The 23457-nt window shown below is 46.4% G+C and overlaps 1 protein-coding gene across 1 annotated transcript; it reads left to right on the top strand.

Moving 5' to 3' along the window:
• The first annotated feature begins 9297 nt into the window (after positions 1-9297).
• LOC135973733 (uncharacterized) lies at positions 9298-18835 on the top strand. The gene is made up of 2 exons (XM_065558256.1): positions 9298-17223; positions 18277-18835. The coding sequence occupies exon 1, from the start codon at positions 10466-10468 to the stop codon at positions 13121-13123; it is 2658 nt and encodes an 885-aa protein (XP_065414328.1). The 5' UTR covers positions 9298-10465; the 3' UTR covers positions 13124-17223; positions 18277-18835.
• The last annotated feature ends 4622 nt before the right edge of the window (positions 18836-23457 follow it).

Raw genomic sequence — 23457 nt, 5'->3', positions numbered from 1 at the left:
GGTTGCCTGGTGCCTGGAGCCGGCCCTGCCTGCACACATCCTCATCCTCCAAAATGGCTCTTCCTGTCAATGAGGCCCTCCTTGACCCTGCCAAGGTGCTCTGGCAGACCCCAGCTCCATCCTGCCAACCTGCAAACAGGCAGATAAAAAATATTGTGTTCCCACAAAGCACATGGATTTTTTAATTTCCCACCCCACCCCAAATTCTTTAGTTGTCAATGCTGTGCACAAAAAGGGATGCCAATACCAACCTCCATCCACCCCTCATGATAGAGACTAGAACCGATTGGACTTATCTGGATGAAAAGCCTATTCATCCACTATGCTCCAGTTCTGAATATCCAATTACGAGGCTCATGGCTGAGTACAACTATCTTAATTATTCTAAACTACAGGAATTCTGCCAAGACCTTCCTGATGACAAAAAAAGAGCAACTCCAGGCACTTGTATCTCAAAGTCACCTCTTCACCTGTACGGCCTTACAAGCCTCTTTGGACTCAGCAGATACCGCTGCCCATTCCATCGCAACTGCCATAGTCATGAGATGTGTGTCCTGGATGCACCTCTCTGGCCTTCCTCAGGAGGAACAAACCACCATTGAGGACCTACCTTTTGATGGCCCCAAATTATTCAATGTACGTATGGATGAATCCCTACACTCCCTTAAGGGCTCCCTAACAACTCTTAACTCTCTCGGTGTTTACACACCAGTGCCAAAGAGACAGCTGGGGAAAATACCAAGTTCCCCCACGATCCTGACCACCGTAGTACACTTAATCAGTTGGGGAGTCCACCTTCACACTCATGCAGTGTAGGGCAGATGGTCCTTAACTGAATCTAGCTTATACATCAACTGCTCAAGCTACGAGAGGTTTGCAATGCCTGCCATCACTTTCTCTATTGATCACACGTCGTACCATCAGAGTCATGACAGACAATATTGCCTGCATGTTCTACATCAACAGGCAAGGCGGAGTGAGGTCCCAGTCTCTGTGCTTGGAGGCACTAAAGTTATGGAACTGGGGTATCCAGCACAGCATCACCATCTCAGCCGTATGCCTCCCCAGACACCAGAACACCACTGTGGACTCATTGAGCTGGAGAGTCTCCCACAATCACTAGTGGGAATTAAACACACAAATCCTTCAGCATATCTTCAGCCCCTGCGGATTCCCCACCATAGACCTCTTTGCCACACCAGTTCAGTTTTTAAATTTAGAGCAGGGATTTGACCTCTATTTTGTATGAAGAATATAATTTGTCTTCCTCAAACTTACACCACCTTACAGTGCTTACAGTGTACTTACAGTGAGGCATTTTCAACTAAATGTTATTTTTTTAGTTAATCCAATTTTTAAAAATTAAAATTAAGAAATACTGTATTTTCTGGCGTATAAGACTACCTTGTAACCCAGGAAAATCTTCTCAAAAGTCGGGGGTCGTCTTATACGCCGGGTGTCGTCTTATAGGGCGGGTGCTGAAACTTCCAAGCCGGACTGGAGAATCTGCGGTCACCGCATGTGGTGGGGGGAGCTCAAAAACGGCCGCGGCCGCATCCCCGCCGTATGCGGCGACCGTATGAAAGCAGCAAGGGCGGAGCAAGCTGCAGGCGTCCGGGACGCCCGGGGTATGGAAAAAAGAGAGAGAGCGGTGCTGTGCCCAGAAAAACACGCGGTAGCGCAAACACGCCTCTTTCACCCGTCTGGCCCGCCCTTGTATCCTATTACCTCCTTCTCTGCCTCTCAGATCTCGCTCCTGAGGACTGCAGTGAAGCGGCACAGGCACGCATGTGCGAGATCTGAGAGGCAGAGAAGGAGGTAATAGGATACAAGGGCGGGCCAGACGGGTGAAAAAGGCGTGTTTGCGCTACCGCTCTGATAGTCTTGGAGACAGGGAGGGCTGGGCAGGCAGGGAGAGCTGACCAATCCAAGCAGGCTTTGTATACAACAACCAGCCAATCGCCGGTAAGGTACATCGCTGTTGTATACTGGGTACCACATACAGTACAGCACCAGTATCTGTACCTGTTCATACAGTATAGCACCAGTACATACAGTACAGTATACAAATTTCCAACAGTCAAAACCCCATCATGGCTCCACCAGCAAGAAGAAAGAAATATGAAGCCAGTTTCAAACTTAAAGTTGTAAACTTTGCCATGGAACATAATAACTGCGCTGCTGCAAGACAATATGGAGTAACAGAAAAGATGGTTCGGGACTGGAAAGCAAATGAAAAAGCATTAAAGAGTATGCCAAGGGGTAAGTGTGCATTAAGAAGAGGCACCCCACATTGGCCAGAACTCGAAAAACATGTAGCAGACATGGTGAATGAGCATCGCCAAAACGGTTATGTAGTGACACGAAATAAAATACGTTTGTTTGCACTTCAGTGGGCCAAATCTAACCCAGATCACAGCAACAGATTTAAGGCCACTGTATCCTGGTGTACTAGATTCATGGGAAGGCATAATATGGTACTGAGGCAAAAGACGAAAATTGCCCAAAAATTACCTGCAGATCTTGATAGCAAAGTAAATAGTTTCCATCGATACGTAATACAACAGCGCACTAAACATGGCTATGCGTTAAGTAGTATTGGAAATACGGATGAAACTCCAATTAATTTTGATATGGTTGGAAATAAAACTGTCCATCAAAAAGGTGAAAAAACAATTTTAATTAAAACAACAGGACATGAGAAGTCCAGTTTTACAGTGGTACTAGGATGCACAGCTGATGGCGCCAAACTGAGACCAATGATTATTTTTAAAAGAAAAACAATGCCGAAACTCAAGTTCCCTGTTGGTTGTTTTGTACATGTGAATGAAAAAGGCTGGATGGATGAAGAAGGGGTAAAGCTATGGCTTGATAATGTATGGAGCAGGCGACCAGGTGGACTTATTCAAAAATGTAGTCTACTGGTGTGGGATATGTTCAGGGCTCATTTAACTCCCAGCACCAAGCAAAGGCTTGCAAGACTAAACACAGATGTGGCAGTTATTCCTGCAGGATTGACATCGTTGGTACAGCCACTGGATGTGTGCCTAAACAAGCCATTTAAAGATCGCATTCGAGAACAGTGGAATGAATGGATGGTTAGCGGCGAAAAGTCATTCACAAAAGGAGGAAACATGCGTGCTCCACAGTTGGATGTTTTGTGCAAGTTTGTCATAAAAGCCTGGAATGATATTGATGCAGAAACAGTAATCAAGTCTTTCAAGAAGTGTGGCATATCAAATTCATTAGATGGTATGGAGGACGACTACTTGTGGCAAGATGAAGAGGAAGCTGAAGCTGAGACCACACCATCTGATACGGAATTCGATCCATACGATGACTGCCTTACAAATGTATCACAAGATGTCATTGATGTACTTATGATATCAGATGACGAACAGGAGGATTTTGAAGGCTTTTAAAGGGAAACTGTCATGCCAGCAAAACCTGTAAAAATACCATAGCTTGCAGTTATGATGGGCGTTGCTAACTCGCCAGAGACTTGCCCGGCACTTGCTCTCTCTCTATTGTTTGTTATCTTCCTCCTATCATCATCAGTTCCAGTTTGGTTGACAGCTTAGAAAACAAACAGCATGGCAGCTCCCATGGGTTTATTGTCTTATCCTTCCTTTCAGCTTTAGAGTGAATTAGGAAAAGTTTAATCCACTTGCACTGTTTTATGTTTACATGTTTGATGACAAACAGCCTTATGTTTATAAGTGACAGTTTTCCTGCTAAGTACCTGCATGTCATAAGCATTTGAATTAAAATTACCATATTGAAATCAAATCTGATGTTTTTTTAATTTTTATTTGGTGTGCGTTGGAAGAGGGGTAGTCTTATACGGCGAGTATATCCCAAACTCTATATTTTAACTGGAAAAGTTGGGGGTCGTCTTATACGCCCAGTCGTCTTATACGCCGGAAAATACGGTAGTTTCTCCGCTATCCTTTAATTAAACAGGGTGCAATTTAATGCTGTACAGGGAGCCTGCACAAACCCATTAAGGGCATAAATGGTGCTTTCAGCCAGGGCCGGCTGCAGGCACCAGCTTGGCAAGCAGGTGCTTGGGGCGGCCACTCCGGAGAGGGGCGGCAGGTCCAGCTATTCGGCGGCAATTCGGTGGACGGTCCCTCACTCCCGCTCGGAGCGAAGGACCTTCTGTCGAATTGCCGCTGCAGATTGCGATCGTGGCTTTTTTTTTTTTTTTTTTGGCTGCTTGGGGCGGCCAAAACTCTGGAGCCGGCCCTGCTTTCAGCCTTATGTGTATCTCTCCGCATATGAATCTCACCACAGAGAACAGAATGTTTTGTTCCTTCATGGGGAGAATGTTGGGTGTGGAAGATTCCATGGCAGTTGGGAATGACAGTTGGAGAGAGGAGGAGGAGACCAAAGAAAATACAATGACTTCAGGACCCTTTTCAGGAGGAATGAATCAGACCAGGCAGGGAGGGAAGTTAGCAAGACACAATGTAAAGTGTTTAATGAGACTGTAGTTAAGGGGGCTATGGGGAAAAAGATGGATTAGAAGAAATCAACAGAATGAATCTGAGAATAAAAGGAGAGCACCAAGAGAAATGCACTGAGAAATCCAGCCTGTGAAGGTATATGTGAAGCTGAGTGCTTCTTGTGGCACTGAGAGTACAAATGGATTAACTGATGAGGCATTGTCGAGGATTATCCAGCCCTCTGACTACTACCCATGCTACTCATCCATGTGGGCACAAATGATACTGCGAGATGTGACACTGAGCAGATCAAGGGTGACTACAGGGCTCTGGGAGTACGGGTGAAGGAGTTTGGAGTGCAGGTGGTATTCTCTTCCATCCTTCCTGTCAATGGTAGGGGCCCGGGCAGAGACAGGTGCATCATGGAGGTGAATGCCTGGCTGCGAAGATGGTGTCGCCAGGAGGGCTTTGGCTTCCTCGACCACGGGATGCTATTACAGGAAGGACTGCTAGGTAGAGATGGCATTCACCTTTCAAGGAGGGGAAAGACCCTATTTGGACACATACTGGCTAACCTAGTGAGGAGGGCTTTAAACTAGGTGCGACAGGGACAGGTGAGCAAAGCCCACAGGTAAGTGGAGAACATGGAGACCTGGGAGATGGGTCGGAAATAAGAGGGAGCGTGGGCTATAATGGCAGAGAGAAAGGAGGGTCACGGCAAAACTGTGAGGCAAGATCAAATCAGGATCTTAGATGCCTATATACAAATGCGAGAAGTATGGGTAATAAGCAGGAAGAACTGGAAGTGCTAATAAATAAGTACAACTATGACATTGTTGGCATCACCAAAACTTGGTGGGATAATACACATGATTGGAATGTTGGTGTGGATGGGTACAGCTTGCTCAGGAAGGATAGACGGGGAAAAGGGAGGAGGTGTTGCCTTGTATATTAATTATGTACACACTTGGACTGAGGTGGAGATGGACATAGGAGACGGAAGTGTTGAGAGTCTCTGGGTTAGGCTAAAAGGGGTAAAAAGCAAGGGTGATGTCATGCTAGGGGTCTACTACAGGCCACCTAACCAGGTGGAAGAGGTGGATCAGCCTTTTTTTAAACAACTAACAAAATCATCCAAAGCCCAAGATCTGGTGGTGATGGGGGACTTCAACTATCCAGATATATGTTGGGAAAATAACACAGCGGGGCACAGACTATCCAATAAGTTCTTGGACTGCATTGCAGACAACTTTTTATTTCAGAAGGTTGAAAAAGCTACTGGAGGGAAGCTGTTCTAGAATTGATTTTAACAAATAGGGAGGAACTTGTTGAGAATTTGAAAGTGGAAGGTAGCTTGGGTGAAAGTGATTATGAAATCATAGAGTTCACAATTCTAAGGAAGGGTAGAAGGGAGTACAGCAAAATAGAGACAATGGTTTTCAGGAAGGGGGATTTTGGTAAGCTCAGAGAGCTGATAGGTAAGGTCCCATGGAAATCAAGTCTGAGGGGAAAAACGACTGAGGAGAGTTGGCAGTTTTTCAAAGGGACACTATTAAGGGCCCAAAAGCAAGCTATTCCGCTGGGTAGGAAAGATAGAAAATGTGGCAAAAGACCACCTTGGCTTAGCCACGAGATCTTGCATGATCTAAAAAATAAAAAGGAGTCATATAAAAAATGGAAACTAGGACAAATTACAAAGGATGAATATAGGCAAACAGCACAGGAATGCAGGGGCAAGATTAGAAAGGCAAAGGCACAAAATGAGCTCAAACTAGCTACGGGAATAAAGGGAAACAAGAAGACTTTTTATCAATACATTAGAAGCAAGAGGAAGACCAAAGACAGGGTAGGCCCACTGCTCAGTGAGGAGGGAGAAACAGCAACAGGAAACTTGGAAATGGCAGAGATGCTTAATGACTTCTTTGTTTCAGTCTTCACCGAGAAGTCTGAAGGAATGCCGAACATAGTGAATGCTAATGGGAAGGGGGTAGGTTTAGAAGAGAAAATAAAAAAAGAACAAGTTAAAAACCTCTTAGAAAAGTTAGATGCCTGCAAGTCACCAGGGCCTGATGAAATGCATCCTAGAATACTCAAGGAGCTAACAGAGGAGGTATCTGAGCCTCTAGCTATTATCTTTGGAAAATCATGGGAGACAGGAGAGATTCCAGAAGACTGGAAAAGGGCAAACATAGTGCCCATCCACAAAAAGGGAAATAAAAGCAACTCAGGAAACTACAGACCAGTTAGTTTAACTTCCGTGCCAGGGAAGATAATGGAGCAAGTAATTAAGAAAATCATCTGCAAACACTTGGAAGGTGGTAAGGTGATAGGGAATACCCAGCATGGATTTGTAAAGAACAAATCATGTCAAACTAATCTGATAGCTTTCTTTGATAGGGTAACGAGTCTTGTGAATAAGGGAGAAGTGGTGGATGTGGTATACCTAGACTTTAGTAAGGCATTTGATAAGGTCTTGCATGATATTCTTATCGATAAACTAGGCAAATACAACTTAGATGGGGCTACTATAAGGTGGGTGCATAACTGGCTGGATAACCGTACTAAGAGAGTAGTTATTAATGGTTCCCAATCCTGCTGGAATTGTATAATGAGTGGGGTTCCGCAGGGGTCTGTTTTGGGACTGGCTCTGTTCAATATCTTCATCAACGACTTAGATATTGGCATAGAAAGTACGCTTATTAAGTTTACAGATTATACCAAACTGGGAGGGATTGCAACTGCTTTGGAGGATAGGGTCAAAATTCAAAATGATCTGGACAAATTGGAGAAATGGTCTGAGGTAAACAGGATGAAGTTTAATAAAGACAAATGCAAAGTGCTCCACTTAGGAAGGAACAATCAGTTTCACACATACAGAATGGGAAGAGACTGTCTAGGAAGGAGTATGGCAGAAAGGGATCTAGGGGTTATAGTGGACCACAAGCTAAATATGAGTCAACAGTGTGATGCTGTTGCAAAAAAAGCAAACGTGATTCTGGGATGCATTAACAGGTGTGTTGTGAGCAAGACACAAGAAGTCATTCTTCTGCTCTACTCTGCACTGGTTAGGCCTCAGCTGGAGTATTGTGTCCAGTTCTGGGCACCGCATTTCAAGAAAGATGTGGAAAAATTGGAGAGGGTCCAGAGAAGAGCAACAAGAATGATTAAAGGTCTTGAGAACATGACCTATGAAGGAAGGCTGAAAGAATTGGGTTTGTTTAGTTTGGAAAAAAGAAGACTGAGAGGGGACATGATAGCAGTTTTCAGGTATCTAAAAGGGTGTCATAAGGAGGTGGGAGAAAACTTGTTCATCTTAGCCTTTAAGGATAGAACAAGAAGCAATGGGCTTAAACTGCAGCAAGGGAGGTTTAGGTTGGACATTAGGAAAAAGTTCCTAACTGTCAGGGTGGTTAAACATTGGAATAAACTGCCTAGGGAGGTTGTGGAATCTCCAGCTCTGGAGATATTTAAGAGTAGGTTAGATAAATGTCTATCAGGAATGGTCTGGACAGTATTTGGTCCTGCTATGAGGGCAGGGGACTGGACTCAATGACCTCTCGAGGTCCCTTCCAGTCCTAGAGTCTATGAATCTATGTCTGAAGCCTGAGACTTGATTTTAGTTCAAAATATTCTCCCGTTTACTCCCCCCTCCCCCAAACGAGTAACTATGAGGGCCTGATTCTCCTCTCACTTAGGGTATGTCTACACTTACGGTGTAGAATTCAGACACTGCATGCCCAGCTAGCATAAATAACTGTGTTGATGGTGAGGCATGGCTTAAGTGAGAAAAGTAGAGCAGAGTGCCCTGTGATATATACACATCTAAACCCTGTGGTATATACCCTACATGGCTCTCTACACAGCCGAGCAGTGCCTCTTCTGTCTACTGGCTATTTTTAGCAGCGTAGTGTGTTGCTGCCTCCCGACTGCCGGAGACTTCCACTGCCGCATGTAGCTACACATTACAGTGACAAGGGTGGATACAGCCACCTTTCACTGTGGTGTGTAGCTATATATGTAGTTCCTGTACTCTACATGTCACGATAAGCAGTGATGAGCTGCTAAAATCTTAACAACCGGTTCCCTATAAAAAGTTCTGATTTAAGGGATGTGCCACAGTTTGTATTTTTTGTACCAATAGGGTTACCATACTTCCGTATTTTCCCGGGAGGAATTTTTAAAATTTAAAAATGGATGGCGATTTAAGAACCAAAAAGCCTGACATCTCCAAGAAAATACGGATGTATGTTAACCCTACCTAAAGTTCTTTTTTAAAAAGATGGGCCTGAACTAGAAATGAGCTCCGTTTCACATGTGTGGGTCCCCGCCACTCCCTGGGGGTGTGCTAGGGTGACCAGATGTCTCGATTTTATAGGGACAGTCTTGATTTTTGGGTCTTTTTCTTATATAGGCTCCTATTATCCCCCACCCCCGTCCCGATTTTTCACACTTGCTGTCTGGTCACCCTAGGGTGTGCAAATGTGTGGGTCCCAGCTGCTCCCTGCCCCCCTCATTGAAGCAGGTGTGCAGGGTTACTGCCCTGGGAACTGCAGGGCACCAGTGGACGTGGGGCTGGCTGCAGACAGGGGCATGGGGCAGGGCTAGCTGGAGGCAGGGGGTGTGACATGGGCTGGCTGCAGGAGGGGGCTGACTGCGGGCAGGGGGGTGCAGCAGGGGCTGGCTGCAGGCACTGCACAGGCTCAAACTGAACTTCAGTCTATTCAGAAGCACATGTCCAAATTTGAATGCATTCTGATGGTATCTTTGTGGATGATCCACCAAACTAATCTGGTAATTGAAGCACGCAATGCTACACTTACGTTGAGAGGGATAACATTGAAAGTCTTATCAATGACTGTCATAACTATAAAGGGAAGGGTAATAGCTGTCCTGTGTACAGTACTATAAATCCCTCCTGGCCAGAGACTCCAAAATCCTTTTCCCTGTAAAGGGTTAAGAAGCTCAGGTACCTGGCTGGCATCTGACCTAAAGGACCAATAAGGGGACAAGATACTTTCAAATCTTGGGGGGGGAAGGCTTTTGTTTGTGTTCTTTGTTTTGGGACGGTGTTCATTCTCCGGGAATGAGAGGGACCAGACATCAATCCAGGTTCTCCACATCTTTCTAAGCAAGTCTCTCCTATTTCAAACTTGTAAGTAAATAGCCAGGCAAGGCGTGTTAGTTTTCCTTTGTTTTCTCAACTTGTAAATGTACCTTTTACTAGAGTGTTTCTCTTTGTTTGCTGTACTTTGAACCTGAGACTAGAGGGGAGTCCTCTGAGCTCTTTAAGTTTGATTACCCTGTAAGGTTGATTTCCATACTGATTTTACAGAGATGATTTTTACCTTTTTCTTTAATTAAAAACCTTCTTTTTAAGAACCTGATTGATTTTTTCCTTGTTTTAGATCCAAAGGGGTTTTGGATCTTGATTCACCAGGAGTTGGTGGGAGGAAGGAGGGGAATGGTTAATTTCCCCTTGTTTTAAATCCAAGGGGTTGGATTTGTTTTCACCAGGGATTTGGTGAAGGTTTTTCAAGGTTTCCCAGGGAGGGAATCCATTGAAAATGGTGGCAGCCGAACCAGAGCTAAGCTGGTAATTAAGCTTAGAAGTTTTTATGCAGGCCCCTACATTTGTACCCTAAAGTTCAAAGTGGGGATCTCAGTCCTGACATGGTGAATAGCGGTGGGATCATTTTAAACCCAAAAGCCAGTGAGATTTTTTTTTTCCTTCTAGCTGCTTGGAAAGCCGAGCTGGAAGTAGATAGATGCATATCTTATCTCTCCTTGCCTGAAGGCAGAGGTGTTAAGTTTTTTTTTACAGGTCCTTTGTTAAGAGAAGGGTTCAATTAGCAAATGACTGGTAAAAGGTATTTACAAGCTGAATTGTTTTTTTTTTCTTTTTACATCCTCGGGAGTAGCTAGTTAGAAAGTTACTGTTAACTCTGCAGCAGCCAGAGCTGAGAGCTTCCCAGTTTGTCAACTGCAAAGGGGGTGACCCAGCACAAGAAAACAGGAAAATGACTACCAAAGAAGAAAAAGCCAAAGAGGAGGCCCACAAGAGAGAGATAGAGCTGAGAGACAGAGAGGAGAAAGCCAAAGAGGAGGCCCACAGGAGAGAGATGGAGCTAAAAGAAAGAGAAGAAAAAGCCAAAAAGGAGGCCCATGAAAGAGAGATGGAGCTGGAAAAAGCCAAAGAGGAGGCTCACAAGAGAACTATGGAGCTGAAAGAAAAAGAGATGGAGGAGAGAGAAAAAGAAAGGAAGCATGAACTGGAAGTGGCAAAAGCTAAGCAGGATGCACCAGCCAATGCTAACAACCCCCCTCCAGGTACCACTTCCCATCCCAGAAAATTCCCCATCTACAAGGCAGGCGATGATACTGAGGCCTTCTTAGAAAATTTTGAAAGGGCCTGCCTTGGATACAGCATCACTGCAGACCAGTACATGGTAGAGCTGAGGCCGCAGCTCAGTGGACCCTTAGCAGAGGTGGCGGCTGAAATGCCTAAGGAACACATGAACAGTTATAAACTTTTTAAAAACAAGGCCAGACTCAGAATGGGGCTAACACCCGAGCATGCCCGTCGGCGGTTCAGAGCCCTAAAGTGGAAACCCGATGTGTCATTTACCCGTCATGCCTACCACATTGACAAAAATTGTGATGCCTGGGTATCAGGAGCAAATGTTCAATCTCTGGAAGATCTACTTTCCCTAGTAAAAATGGAGCAGTTTTTAGAGGGTGTTCCTGAGGAAATAGAAAGGTACATCCTAGATAGGAAGCCCAAAACTGTAACTGAGGCGGGGGAGATTGGAGCCCAATGGGTGGAGGTGGCAGAGAAGAAAAAAACTAGTAGCAGTTGGAGCGAATATCAGAAGGGGCAAGCCGAAACAAAACCTTACCACCGGGGACAACCCAAGGCCCCACCCACATCCCAAGGGAAACACCAGACGCCTTCTCACCCCACCACAGCAGTATCCACCAACCAACATCGTCCCAGTGATACCTTAGCAGGGCGATGTTTTAAATGTAATGAACTGGGACATATAAAGGCTCACTGCCCCAAGAACCCCAACCGATTACAGTTCATTACACCCCAATCACACCAAAGATCCCCAAACCCAGATGCCTCTCTCATACCCTCGGAGCGAAGGGAAACCTTGAGAGTGGGCGGAAAGAAGGTTACCGCTTGGAGGGACACTGGGGCTCAAGTGTCAACTATCCACCAATCCCTAGTGGACCCCAAACTCATCAACCCAGAGGCTACAGTGACAATTCAACCCTTCGTGTCACAATCTGTAACCTTGCCTACAGCCACGTTGCATGTCCAGTACAAGGGCTGGTCAGGAATGTGGACTTTTGCAGTCTATGACAATTATCCCATTCCCATGCTGCTGGGAGAAGACTTGGCCAACCATGTGAAGGTAGCCAAGAGGGTGGGAATAGTCACCCGCAGCCAGGCTAAGCAAGCTTTCACCCCCATCCCTGTTCCTGAGCCGTCCACCAGGGCCCCGTCTGTGTTACCGGAGACCCAGACAAAGGTGGTGGAACTGGATCCCCTGCCAACGACTGCAACAGCCGTAGTGGATCCAATCCCAGAGACCCAGCCAAAGCCAGTCCCAGAACCGGAACTGGCAACGCAACCAGCACCAGAACCATTGCCAGCCCTGAGTCCAGCGCTTGCAAACCCGTCTACAACTCCAACGCCAGAGGGCACCAGCGAGCCTGAATTGGCAGAAGCAGCAGATAACCCTACCCAAGAGGCTCAGCCAGAGCCTGAGTTACCACATAGTGCTCCAGCGGACAGCGGTTCACAGTCAATGGAAACAGCCCCAGCACCTGCATCGCTTCCAGAGGGACCAAGCCCCAGTCCACAGTCCAAGGAGGAACTGATGTCTCCAGCATCAAGGGAACAGTTCCAGGCCGAGCAGGAAGCAGATGACAGCCTTCAGAAAGCTTGGGCGGCGGCGCGGAGCACCCCACCGCCTCTCAGCTCTTCTAACCGATCCCGGTTTGTTGTAGAACAAGGACTTTTATACAAGGAGACTCTTTCTGGTGGGCACCAGGAAGACTGGCATCCTCAAAGGCAGTTGGTAGTTCCCACTAAGTATCGGGTAAAGCTCTTGAGCTTAGCCCATGATCATCCCAGTGGCCATTCTGGGGTGAACAGAACCAAAGACCGGTTGGGGAAGTCCTTCCACTGGGAGGGAATGGGCAAGGACGTTGCTAATTATGTCCGGTCTTGTGAGGTGTGCCAACGAGTGGGAAAACCCCAAGACCAGGTTAAAGCCCCTCTCCAGCCACTACCCATAATTGAGGTCCCATTTCAGCGCGTAGCTGTGGATATTCTGGGTCCTTTCCCAAAGAAGACACCCAGAGGAAAGCAGTACGTACTGACTTTCATGGATTTTGCTACCCGATGGCCGGAAGCAGTACCCTTAAGCAACACCAGGGCTAAAAGTGTGTGCCAGGCATTAACAGACATTTTTGCCAGGGTAGGTTGGCCCTCCGACATCCTTACAGATTCGGGAACTAACTTCCTGGCAGGAACCATGGAAAGCCTGTGGGAAGCTCATGGGGTGAATCACTTGGTTGCCACCCCTTACCACCATGAAACCAATGGCCTGGTGGAGAGGTTTAATGGAACTTTGGGGGCCATGATACGTAAATTTGTAAATTAACACTCCAATGATTGGGACCTCGTGTTGCAGCAGTTGCTTTTTGCCTACAGGGCTGTACCACATCCCAGTTTAGGGTTTTCACCATTTGAACTTGTGTATGGCCGTGAGGTTAAGGGGCCATTACAGTTGGTGAAGCAGCAATGGGAGGGGTTTACGCCTTCTCCAGGAACTAACATTCTAGACTTTGTAAGCAACCTACAAAACACACTCCGACATTCTTTGGCCCTTGCTAAAGAAAACCTAAAGGATGCTCAGGAAGAGCAAAAGGCCTGGTATGATAAACATTCCAGAGAACGGTCCTTCAAGGTAGGAGACCAAGTCATGGTCTTAAAGGCGCTCCAGGCCCATAAAATGGAAGCGTCGTGGGAAGGACCATTCACGGTCCAGGAGCGCCTAGGAGCTGTTAACTATCTCATAGCCTCCCCCACCTCCAACATAAAGCCTAAGGTATACCATGTTAATTCTCTTAAGCCCTTTTATTCCAGAGAATTAAACGTTTGCCAGTTTACAGCCCAGGAAACAGATGACGCGGAGTGGCCTGAAGGTGTCTACTACGAAGGAAAAAAGGATGGTGGCGTGGAAGAGGTGAACCTCTCCATGACCCTTGGACGTCTGCAGCGACAGCAGATCAAGGAGCTGTGCACAAGCTTTGCACCAATTTTCTCAGCCACTCCAGGATGGACCGAACGGGCATACCACTCCATTGACACAGGTAATGCTCACCCTATTAGAACCCCACCCTACCGGGAGTCACCTCATGCCAAAACGGCTATACAAAGGGAGATCCAGGACATGCTACAGATGGGTATAATCCGCCCCTCTAAGAGTGCATGGGCATCTCCAGTGGTTCTAGTTCCCAAACCAGATGGGGAAATACGCTTTTGCGTGGACTACCGTAAGCTAAATGCTGTAACTCGTCCTGACAACTATCCAATGCCACGCACAGATGAGCTATTGGAGAAATTGGGACATGCCCAATTCATCTCTACTTTAGACTTAACCAAGGGGTACTGGCAAGTACCACTAGATGAACCCGCTAAGGAAAGGTCAGCCTTCGTCACCCAGGCAGGGGTGTATGAATTCAATGTACTCCCTTTCGGGTTGCGAAATGCACCCGCCACCTTCCAAAGACTTGTAGATGGTCTCCTAGCGGGATTGGGAGAATCTGCAGTTGCCTACCTCGATGATGTGGCCATTTTTTCTGATTCATGGGCAGAGCACATGGAGCACCTGGAAAAAGTTTTCGAGCGCATCCAGCAGGCAGGACTAACTGTTAAGGCTAAAAAGTGTCAAATAGGCCAAAACAGAGTGACTTACCTGGGGCACCAGGTGGGTCAAGGAACTATAAATCCCCTACAGGCCAAAGTGGATGCTATCCAAAAGTGGCCGGTTCCAAAGTCTAAGAAACAGGTCCAATCCTTCTTAGGGTTGGCTGGATATTATAGGCGATTTGTACCCCACTACAGCCAAATCGCCGCCCCGCTGACAGACCTAACCAGAAAGAAACAGCCAAATGCAGTTCAGTGGACTGATAAGTGTCAAAAGGCCTTTAACCAGCTTAAGGCAACACTCATGTCTGACCCTGTGCTAAGGGCCCCAGACTTTGACAAACCGTTCCTAGTAACCACAGATGCGTCCGAGCGAGGCGTGGGAGCAGTTTTAATGCAGGAAGGACCGGATCAAGAATTCCATCCGGTCGTGTTTCTCAGTAAGAAACTGTCTGAGAGGGAAAGCCATTGGTCAATCAGTGAAAAGGAATGCTACGCCATTGTGTACGCGCTGGAAAAGCTACGCCCATATGTTTGGGGACGGCGTTTCCAACTACAAACAGACCATGCTGCGCTACAGTGGCTTCATACCGCCAAGGGAAATAACAAAAAACTTCTTCGGTGGAGTTTAGCTCTCCAAGATTTTGATTTTGAAATACAACACATTTCGGGAGCTTCTAACAAAGTGGCTGATGCACTTTCCCGGGAAAGTTTCCCAGAGTTAACTGGTTAACAATTGTTCTTGGAATGAAACATATTGTTAGTTTTTATATAATCAGTAGTATGTCTAAAGGTACATGTGTCTTATTAACTCTGTTTTCTCCTAGAACTCCAGGAAGAAATCACAGCCAGTGTGGAACCGAACATCCAACACTATCTGTGATTTGGGGGGCGTGTCATAACTATAAAGGGAAGGGTAATAGCTGTCCTGTGTACAGTACTATAAATCCCTCCTGGCCAGAGACTCCAAAATCCTTTTCCCTGTAAAGGGTTAAGAAGCTCAGGTACCTGGCTGGCATCTGACCTAAAGGACCAATAAGGGGACAAGATACTTTCAAATCTTGGGGGGGGAAGGCTTTTGTTTGTGTTCTTTGTTTTGGGACGGTGTTCGTTCTCCGGGAATGAGAGGGACCAGACATCAATCCAGGTTCTCCACATCTTTCTAAGCAAGTCTCTCCTATTTCAAACTTGTAAGTAAATAGCCAGGCAAGGCGTGTTAGTTTTCCTTTGTTTTCTCAACTTGTAAATGTACCTTTTACTAGAGTGTTTCTCTTTGTTTGCTGTACTTTGAACCTGAGACTAGAGGGGAGTCCTCTGAGCTCTTTAAGTTTGATTACCCTGTAAGGTTGATTTCCATACTGATTTTACAGAGATGATTTTTACCTTTTTCTTTAATTAAAAACCTTCTTTTTAAGAACCTGATTGATTTTTTCCTTGTTTTAGATCCAAAGGGGTTTTGGATCTTGATTCACCAGGAGTTGGTGGGAGGAAGGAGGGGAATGGTTAATTTCCCCTTGTTTTAAATCCAAGGGGTTGGATTTGTTTTCACCAGGGATTTGGTGAAGGTTTTTCAAGGTTTCCCAGGGAGGGAATCCATTGAAAATGGTGGCAGCCGAACCAGAGCTAAGCTGGTAATTAAGCTTAGAAGTTTTTATGCAGGCCCCTACATTTGTACCCTAAAGTTCAAAGTGGGGATCTCAGTCCTGACAATGACATTCAACAGATTCATGAACAATGGGATGCGATCCTGACTGAGTCCAAATTAGTAGCACAGAATATTGGCATTTCATCTGAGTTCTCCACCAATCGCAACTTACCTACTGAATCCGATGCCGAGCAGCATTATACGGTCAATGTCTTCCTTGTCATCATTGACTCTATTCAGTTAGGTCTTACACGTCTATTTGAGTCACTGGCCTGGTCTACACTATGACTTTAATTCGGATTTAGCAACGTTAAATCGAATTAACCCTGCACCCGTCCACACAACGAAGCCATTTATTTCGAAATAAAGGGCTCTTTAAATCGATTTCTGTACTCCACCCCGACGAGCGGAGTAGCGCCAAAATCGATATTGTCATTTCGAATTAGGGTTAGTGTGGCTGCAATTCGATGGTATTGGCCTCCAGGAGCTATCCCACAGTGCACCATTGTGACCGCTCTGGACAGCAATCTGAACTCGGATGCACTGGCCAGGTAGACAGGAAAAGCCCCGCGAACATTTGAATTTTATTTCCTGTTTGCCCAGCATGGAGAGCACAGGTGACCACAGATAGCTCATCAGCACAGGTAACCATGCAGGCCGATAATCAAAAAAGAGCACCAGCATGGACCGTACGGGAGGTACTGGATCTGATCGCTATATGGGGAGAGGATTCAGTGCTAGCAGAACTTCGTTCGAAAAGACGAAATGCCAAAACTTTTGAAAAAATCTCCAAGGGCATGATGGAGAGAGGCCACAATAGGGACTCAGATCAGTGCCACATGAAAGTCAAGGAGCTCAGACAAGCCTATCAAAAAACAAAGGAGGCAAACAGTCGCTCCGGGTCAGAGCCGCGGACATATCGCTTCTACGCCGAGCTGCATGCAGTTCTACGGGGACCGCCATCACTACCCCACCTCTGACCATGGATTCCAAGGTGGGGGTAATCTCATCAACTACACCTGAGGATTCTGCGGATGGGGAAGAGGAGGAGGAGGACGAGCTTGCGGAGAGCACACAGTACTCCGTTCTTCCCAACAGCCAGGATCTTTTTCTCAGCCTGACTGAAGTACCTTGCCAACCCTCCCAAGCCAGTATCCAAGACCATGACCCCATGGAAGGGACCTCAGGTGAGTTTACCTTTTAAAATATAAAACTTGTTTTAAAAGCAAGCGTTTTTTAATGATTACTTTGCCCTGAGGACTTGGGATGCATTCGCGGCCAGTACAGCTACTGGAAAAGTCTGGTAACGTGTCTGGGGATGTAGCGGAAATCCTCCAGGGACATCTTCATGAAGCTCTCCTGGAGGTACTCCAAAAGCCTTGCCACAAGGTTTCTGGGCAGTGCAGCCTTATTCCGTCCTCCATGGTAGGACACTTGACCACACCATGCTTGCAGCAAGTAATCTGGTATCATTGCATGACAAAGCCTGGCAGCGTATGGTTCCGGTGTTTGCTGGCATTCAAGCAACATCCGTTCTTTATCTCGCTGTGTAATCCTCAGGAGAGTGATATCGCTCATGGTAACCTGGTTGAAATACGGGAACTTAATTAAGGGGACAGAGGTGGCCGTTCCTACTGGGCTGTTTGCCTGTGGCTGAAAAGAAATCCTTCCCTGCAGTTAGCCAAGCGCGGGGGAGGGGGGGGGGAAATTGGCCCTGAGCTTTTCGCGTTTGGCTAGCAGGGATCTTCCCTGATACCAGCCACGAGGTGGGGGGAGGGGTAAAGCGATCATCCCAGAGAATTCATGGCGGGGTGGGGGTTGTTAGTTTGGTTCCTGCAGGGATCTTCCCTGATACCAGCCACGCGGTGGGGGGAGGGATAAAGCGATCATCCAGAGAATTGGATGGGGCGGGGGTTAGTTTGTTTTCTACTGCTGAAGGTTAATAGGAAAACCGCAGCACTCAATGGGCTTTGCTTGGTATGTGGGAAAGGAGGGTGCAGAAGCCGAAAGACAATGGCTTACCATGGCTGCATGCAAGCCGAATTCTGTTGCCTGGACCTGCGTCTGTGATCTCTAGCAGCAAAGCCACAGGCGCTCAATATTAAGAGGCAAAATGCGACCTTGCACAGAAATCACGTGCTATGTAATGTGAATAGTGTTGGTCACCGTGAAAGAGTATAAGCATTGTTTTGCAAAATGTATCCTTTTAAAAAATTCTCTCCTTTTTTCCCTCCCTCCAGCAGCTGCAAATTTTTCAAGCCTCCCTCCTCCGTCCTGAAGGCTATCTCAGATAAGGCGTCGGAAAAAGAAGACGCGAGACGAGATGTTTGTGGAAATCATGGAATCCACCCGCAGTGAAAGAGCTCATCTGAATGAGTGGAAGGACACGGTTTCAAAGTATAGGAAAGAAGCCAGTGAACGTGAAGACATGAGGGACCAACGTGAGGAGAGGAGAGACGCTCGAGATGAGAGGTGGCGGCAGGAGGATCAGAGGAGGCAGGATGCAATGCTGGGGCTGCTGCGTGAGCAAACAGACATGGTCCGGCATCTGGTGGAGCTTCAGGAATGGCAGCAGGATAACAGAGTGCCGCTATATCCCCTGTATAACCCCCCTACCCCTCACCATGTTCCATACCCTCTTCACCCAGACGTGTAAGAATGCGGCAGGGGGAGGAGGCTCCGTACACCCTCTCATTTCACCCCAGTGGACAGCCCAAGCAAAAGGCTGTAATTTTTTTAACCTTTTTTTAGTAGCCTTTTCCTTCCCGCTGATCCTCCTCCCAAACCGCACCCAGGTTCGCTCCCTCTTTTTATAATCAATTAATAAAGAATAAATGATTTTTAAATGATAGTGACTTTATTTCCTTTGAAAGCAAGCTGGGGGAAGGGGAAGGGTGGGTTCCTTACAGAGAATAAGTCAATAAAGAGGTCGGATTTTCATGAAGGAGAAACAAACAGAAATTTCACACTGTAGCCTTGTCAGTCATGAAACTGATTTTCAAAGCTTCTCTGATGCGCAGCGCTTCCTGGTGTGCTCTTCTAATGGCCCTGGTGTCTGGCTGCGTGTAATCAGCAGCCAGGCGATTTGCCTCAGCCTCCCACCCCGCCATAAAGGTCTCCCCCTTACTTTCACAGAGATTGTGGAGCACACAGCAAGCAGCAATAACAATGGGGATATTGGTTTGGCTGAGGTCTGAGCAAGTCAGTAACGATCCCCAGCGACCTTTTAAACAGCCAAATGCACATTCTACCACCATTCTGCACTTGCTCAGCCTGTAGTTGAACAGCTCCTGACTCCTGTCCAGGCTGCCTGTGTATGGCTTCATGAGCCATGGCATTAAGGGGTAGGCTGGGTCCCCAAGAATAACTATTGGCATTTCAACATCCCCAACGGTCATTTTCTGGTCCGGGAAGTAAGTCCCATGCTGCAGCCATTTAAACAGATTAGTGTTCCTGAAGACGCGAGCATCATGAACCCTTCCCGGCCAACCCACGTTGATGGTGGTGAAATGTCCCTTGTGATCCACAAGTGCTTGCAGCACCACTGAAAAATACTCCTTGTGGTTTATGTACTGGGTACCCTGGTGCTCCGGTGCCAAGATAGGGATATAGGTTCCATCTATCGCCCCACCACAGTTAGGGAATCCCATTGCAGCAAAGCCATGCACTATGACCTGCACGTTTCCCAGAGTCACTACCTTTCATAGCAGCAGTTCAGTGATTGCTTTGGCTACTTGCATCACAGCAGCCCCCACAGTAGATTTGCCCACTCCAAATTGATTCCCGACTGACCGGTAGCTGTCTGGCGTTGCAAGCTTCCACAGGGCTATTGCCACTCGCTTCTCAACTGTGAGAGCTGCTCTCATCTTGGTATGCTGGCGCTTCAGGGCAGGGGAAAGCAAGTCACAAAGTTCCATGAAAGTGCCCTTACGCATGCGAAAGTTTCGCAGCCACTGGGAATCGTCCCACACCTGCAACACTATGCGGTCCCACCAGTCTGTGCTTGTTTCCCGGGCCCAGAATTGGCGTTCCACGGATAGAACCTGCCCCATTAACAACATGATCTCCAAAGCACCGGGGGCCACGGTTTGAGAGAATTCTGTGTCCGTGTCCATGTCCATGTCCTCATCACTCTTGTCGCTGCGGTGCCGTCGCCGCCTCCTCCTCTCCTCGTTTTTCTGGTCCTGGCTCAGCATAAACTGCACGAGAACGCGCAAGGTGTTTACAATGTTCATGACTGCTGTCTTGAGCTGAGCGGACTCCATGCTTGCCGTGATATGGAGTCTGCAGTGTTCACCCAGGAAAAAAGGCGCGAAATGGTTGTCTGCCATTGCTTTCATGGAGGGAGGGGTGAGGCTGTACCCAGAACCACCTGCGACAATGTTTTTTGCCCCATCAGGCACTGGGATCTCAACCCAGAATTCCAATGGGCGGGGGAGACTGCGGGAACTCTGGGATAACTACCCACAGTGCAACGCTCCAGAAATTGACGCTAGCCCTGGTACATGGACGCACACCGCCGAATTAATGTGCTTAGTGTGGCCGCATACATTTGACTTTATACAATCTGTTTCCAAAATTCAAATTATATAAATTCGGATTAATCCCGTAGTGTAGACATACCCACTGCGACTAATTTGTACCCTTTTGGGGTTTCTTTGGCAGTTCAACATACTGAGTAATGAAGATCTACTTTCTGCAGCTGAACAATTTCAGCAACAGTACAACAACGAAATCACAAAAGATCTCAGTGACGAGGTCATCTTCCTCAAACAATTATATTCAATGAACTTTCAATTGGATTGCAAGCCAAAGGAATTGCTTCAAGAAATACTCAAACTTGGACTCTCTGGGGTGTTTCCTAATATCACAATTGCATTGCATTTTTTTTGTCAGTTTGCCTGCATCAGTGGCTTCAGGTGAACGCACCTGCAACGTGTTGAAGCAGGTAAAGAACTATCACCGTTCTACTATGGGACAAGAGCGTTTGAATGGGCTCACCATGCTTAATATCAACTGTGACATTGCACGAAAGCTAGACTTTTCCTCAATAATTAGTGCATTTCCATAGAAAAAGGGTAGAAAAGCATTTGTTAAATAAAAAAATATTCAAATTATGTCTCACTCTTTTTTTTGATGCCTTATTTTGTTTCCATGTATCGTCATTTTTTATTTTTATTATGGCTAGGGGCCTCAAAAGCTGGAAGTGGCCCGGGCCTCTCTGAACCTCTGAGTGGGCCTGTACATAAATATGGATTTTAGGACCCTAACTTCTGACTCCTGAGTCTGGCAATTTTGGCCCTTAACTCTAATTACCTATGAGGTTGATCAGGGATGAGAGGGCCAGTCTTAAAAGAGGAGATTGGAAAAGATTGGGTAACGTTGATCACTAATTTGGCTTCTGAACCACTGAGGTCTCAGTATTACTGTACTAGATGATCACAATTGTCCCTTCTGTCCTTGAAATCTATTAATCTAGCCTGTTGTTCCCTCCAATTAGGTTTGGAGGAGCCAGAGGAGGGAAGAAGCTGGTAGCTGATGAACTTTGAGGAATGCAGCTCCCAGCTCCCGTGTTTCTGCCTGAAATTCCAGTTGGGCTTTGTCAGAGTAAAAGGCTAGGTCTACACTACCCGCCTGAATCGGCGGGTAGAAATCGACCTCGCGGGGATCGATTTATCGCGTCCCAATGGGACGCGACAATCGATCCCCGAATCGATGCTCTTACTCCATCAGTGGAGGTCGGAGTAAGCGCCATCGACGGGAAGCCGCAGAGGTCAATTTTGCTGCCGTCCCTACAGCGGGGTAAGTCGGCTGCGATACGTCGAATTCAGCTACGCTTTTGCGTAGCTGAATTTGCATATCTTAAATCGACCCCCCCCCCCCGTAGTGAAGACCTGCCCAAAGTATCAGATGGTAAACTATTATGGTTCATCAGCTGATTGGCAGTCAGAGTCTGGAGTATCATCTGAGGTGAGGGGAAAGAACATATAAAGGCATGGTGGTGGGGGGAAAAGTTTGAGGAAGGAGGGGATTGATGGAGATGTGTGGTGCGGAGGTGACAGATTGCAATTTCAGCTGGCAATCCAGAGCTGCTGGTTCACCAGTTGAAAACCTGAAGGGCGGGAGAAGAAGATTGCAGAGATAAGGCAAGGGGCTATGGTTGAGAGATATTTCTGAAAGAGAGAAGAACATGAGGAGTACATAACAGTGGAATAACAGGCTGAGGGGACGTTAACCAATAGACTAAGGAAGAAGTCTGCTATCTGAGGGAGCTGTCAACTCTGACATTTGTCAGAATTAACAGCTGTCACAGTAGACTGTGCCAGCTGGACCAGTGGGACACATTTATACTAACACACAATCAGCTAGAGCTTTATCCCTACAAGTTATTGGGGTAACTTTAAATCTATTGTTTCCTCTCTGGCAAACAACTGAAGCCCTTTCTTGAGAGAATTTTAGTCCACTGAGGGACATCACAATCAATTGATCTCTTCAGGCATCTGAACGGTCAATACAAAAGCTGTCATGAGATGACTATGAAGAAAACGTTTGGAGAGAGCAAGAGCTCTCATAATTAGGTAGCAGGCCAGAAGCAGTAGTTCAGACTAATCAGGTTTGAAGTTCAGCCTTATTATCATAGTTGACAAAGTGCATGACATTCAATTGCATGAAATATAATCATCTCCTGCAATTAACCACTGTTGAAGGGTTTCCTTCTGACACTGTCTTCCCAGAAGCTTCCTTTCTGCAAGCTTACAGAATTACATTTAAATCCTCACTTTTCATATATAACAGAAACCAAACATACACTCCCAGTTTTGCCTACTGAGGTAATGTAGGTCCTTCAATTTAGAGATCAGCCCACACTACAACTTCCTACTCAAATTAACAGAGAGTGCAATTCAATCCACTTGCAAGACAAAAGTTACCCAAATAGCCTTAGAGATTCCTAGTCTATCCTAATATCCTTTAGAGGATCCATACCGCTAATATAATGCACTATTTCAATATGAGTCAGTAGATATTTAAGCAATTAAGCCCACTTTCTTTCAACAAGTCTTTCCTGAATAAAATGAAGCAGTAACAGAAGCAAACTCCCATAACTTCTTAAAATAAGCTGCCAAAATCATTTTTAAAAAGTCTCTTAAACGTGGGGATGGTACTGCCACCTATTACGGCTGCCTGACACATACCATTATCAGACCATATTTTCAGTTGCTTATAACTTTGCCAAACTTTAAACATTTGTGCTGTATTTTCCATGCCTGGTGTCAGTTTCAGGCTGAATTATTTTTTTTAAACTTCAGCCAAAACTTTTAGAACAAGGCCTTTTCTGGTGACCTGTTCTTTGTACTACTCTGGGGTCCTCATGTTTTGAAGAAGGAACTTGAAATTTGGCAAGGGGTGGCCTTTGTATCAGG

The sequence above is a fragment of the Chrysemys picta genome, chromosome 10 (genome assembly GCF_011386835.1).
Source record: "Chrysemys picta bellii isolate R12L10 chromosome 10, ASM1138683v2, whole genome shotgun sequence".
NCBI classification, from domain to species: domain Eukaryota; kingdom Metazoa; phylum Chordata; order Testudines; family Emydidae; genus Chrysemys; species Chrysemys picta.
The sequence above is the reverse complement of the archived record's forward strand: the minus strand, read 5'-3'. Positions and strand labels throughout refer to the sequence as shown.

Excerpts from the sequence above, each read along its gene's own strand:
- LOC135973733 (XM_065558256.1), top strand. The coding sequence starts at position 10,466 with ATGACTACCAAAGAAGAAAAAGCCAAAGAGGAGGCCCACAAGAGAGAG.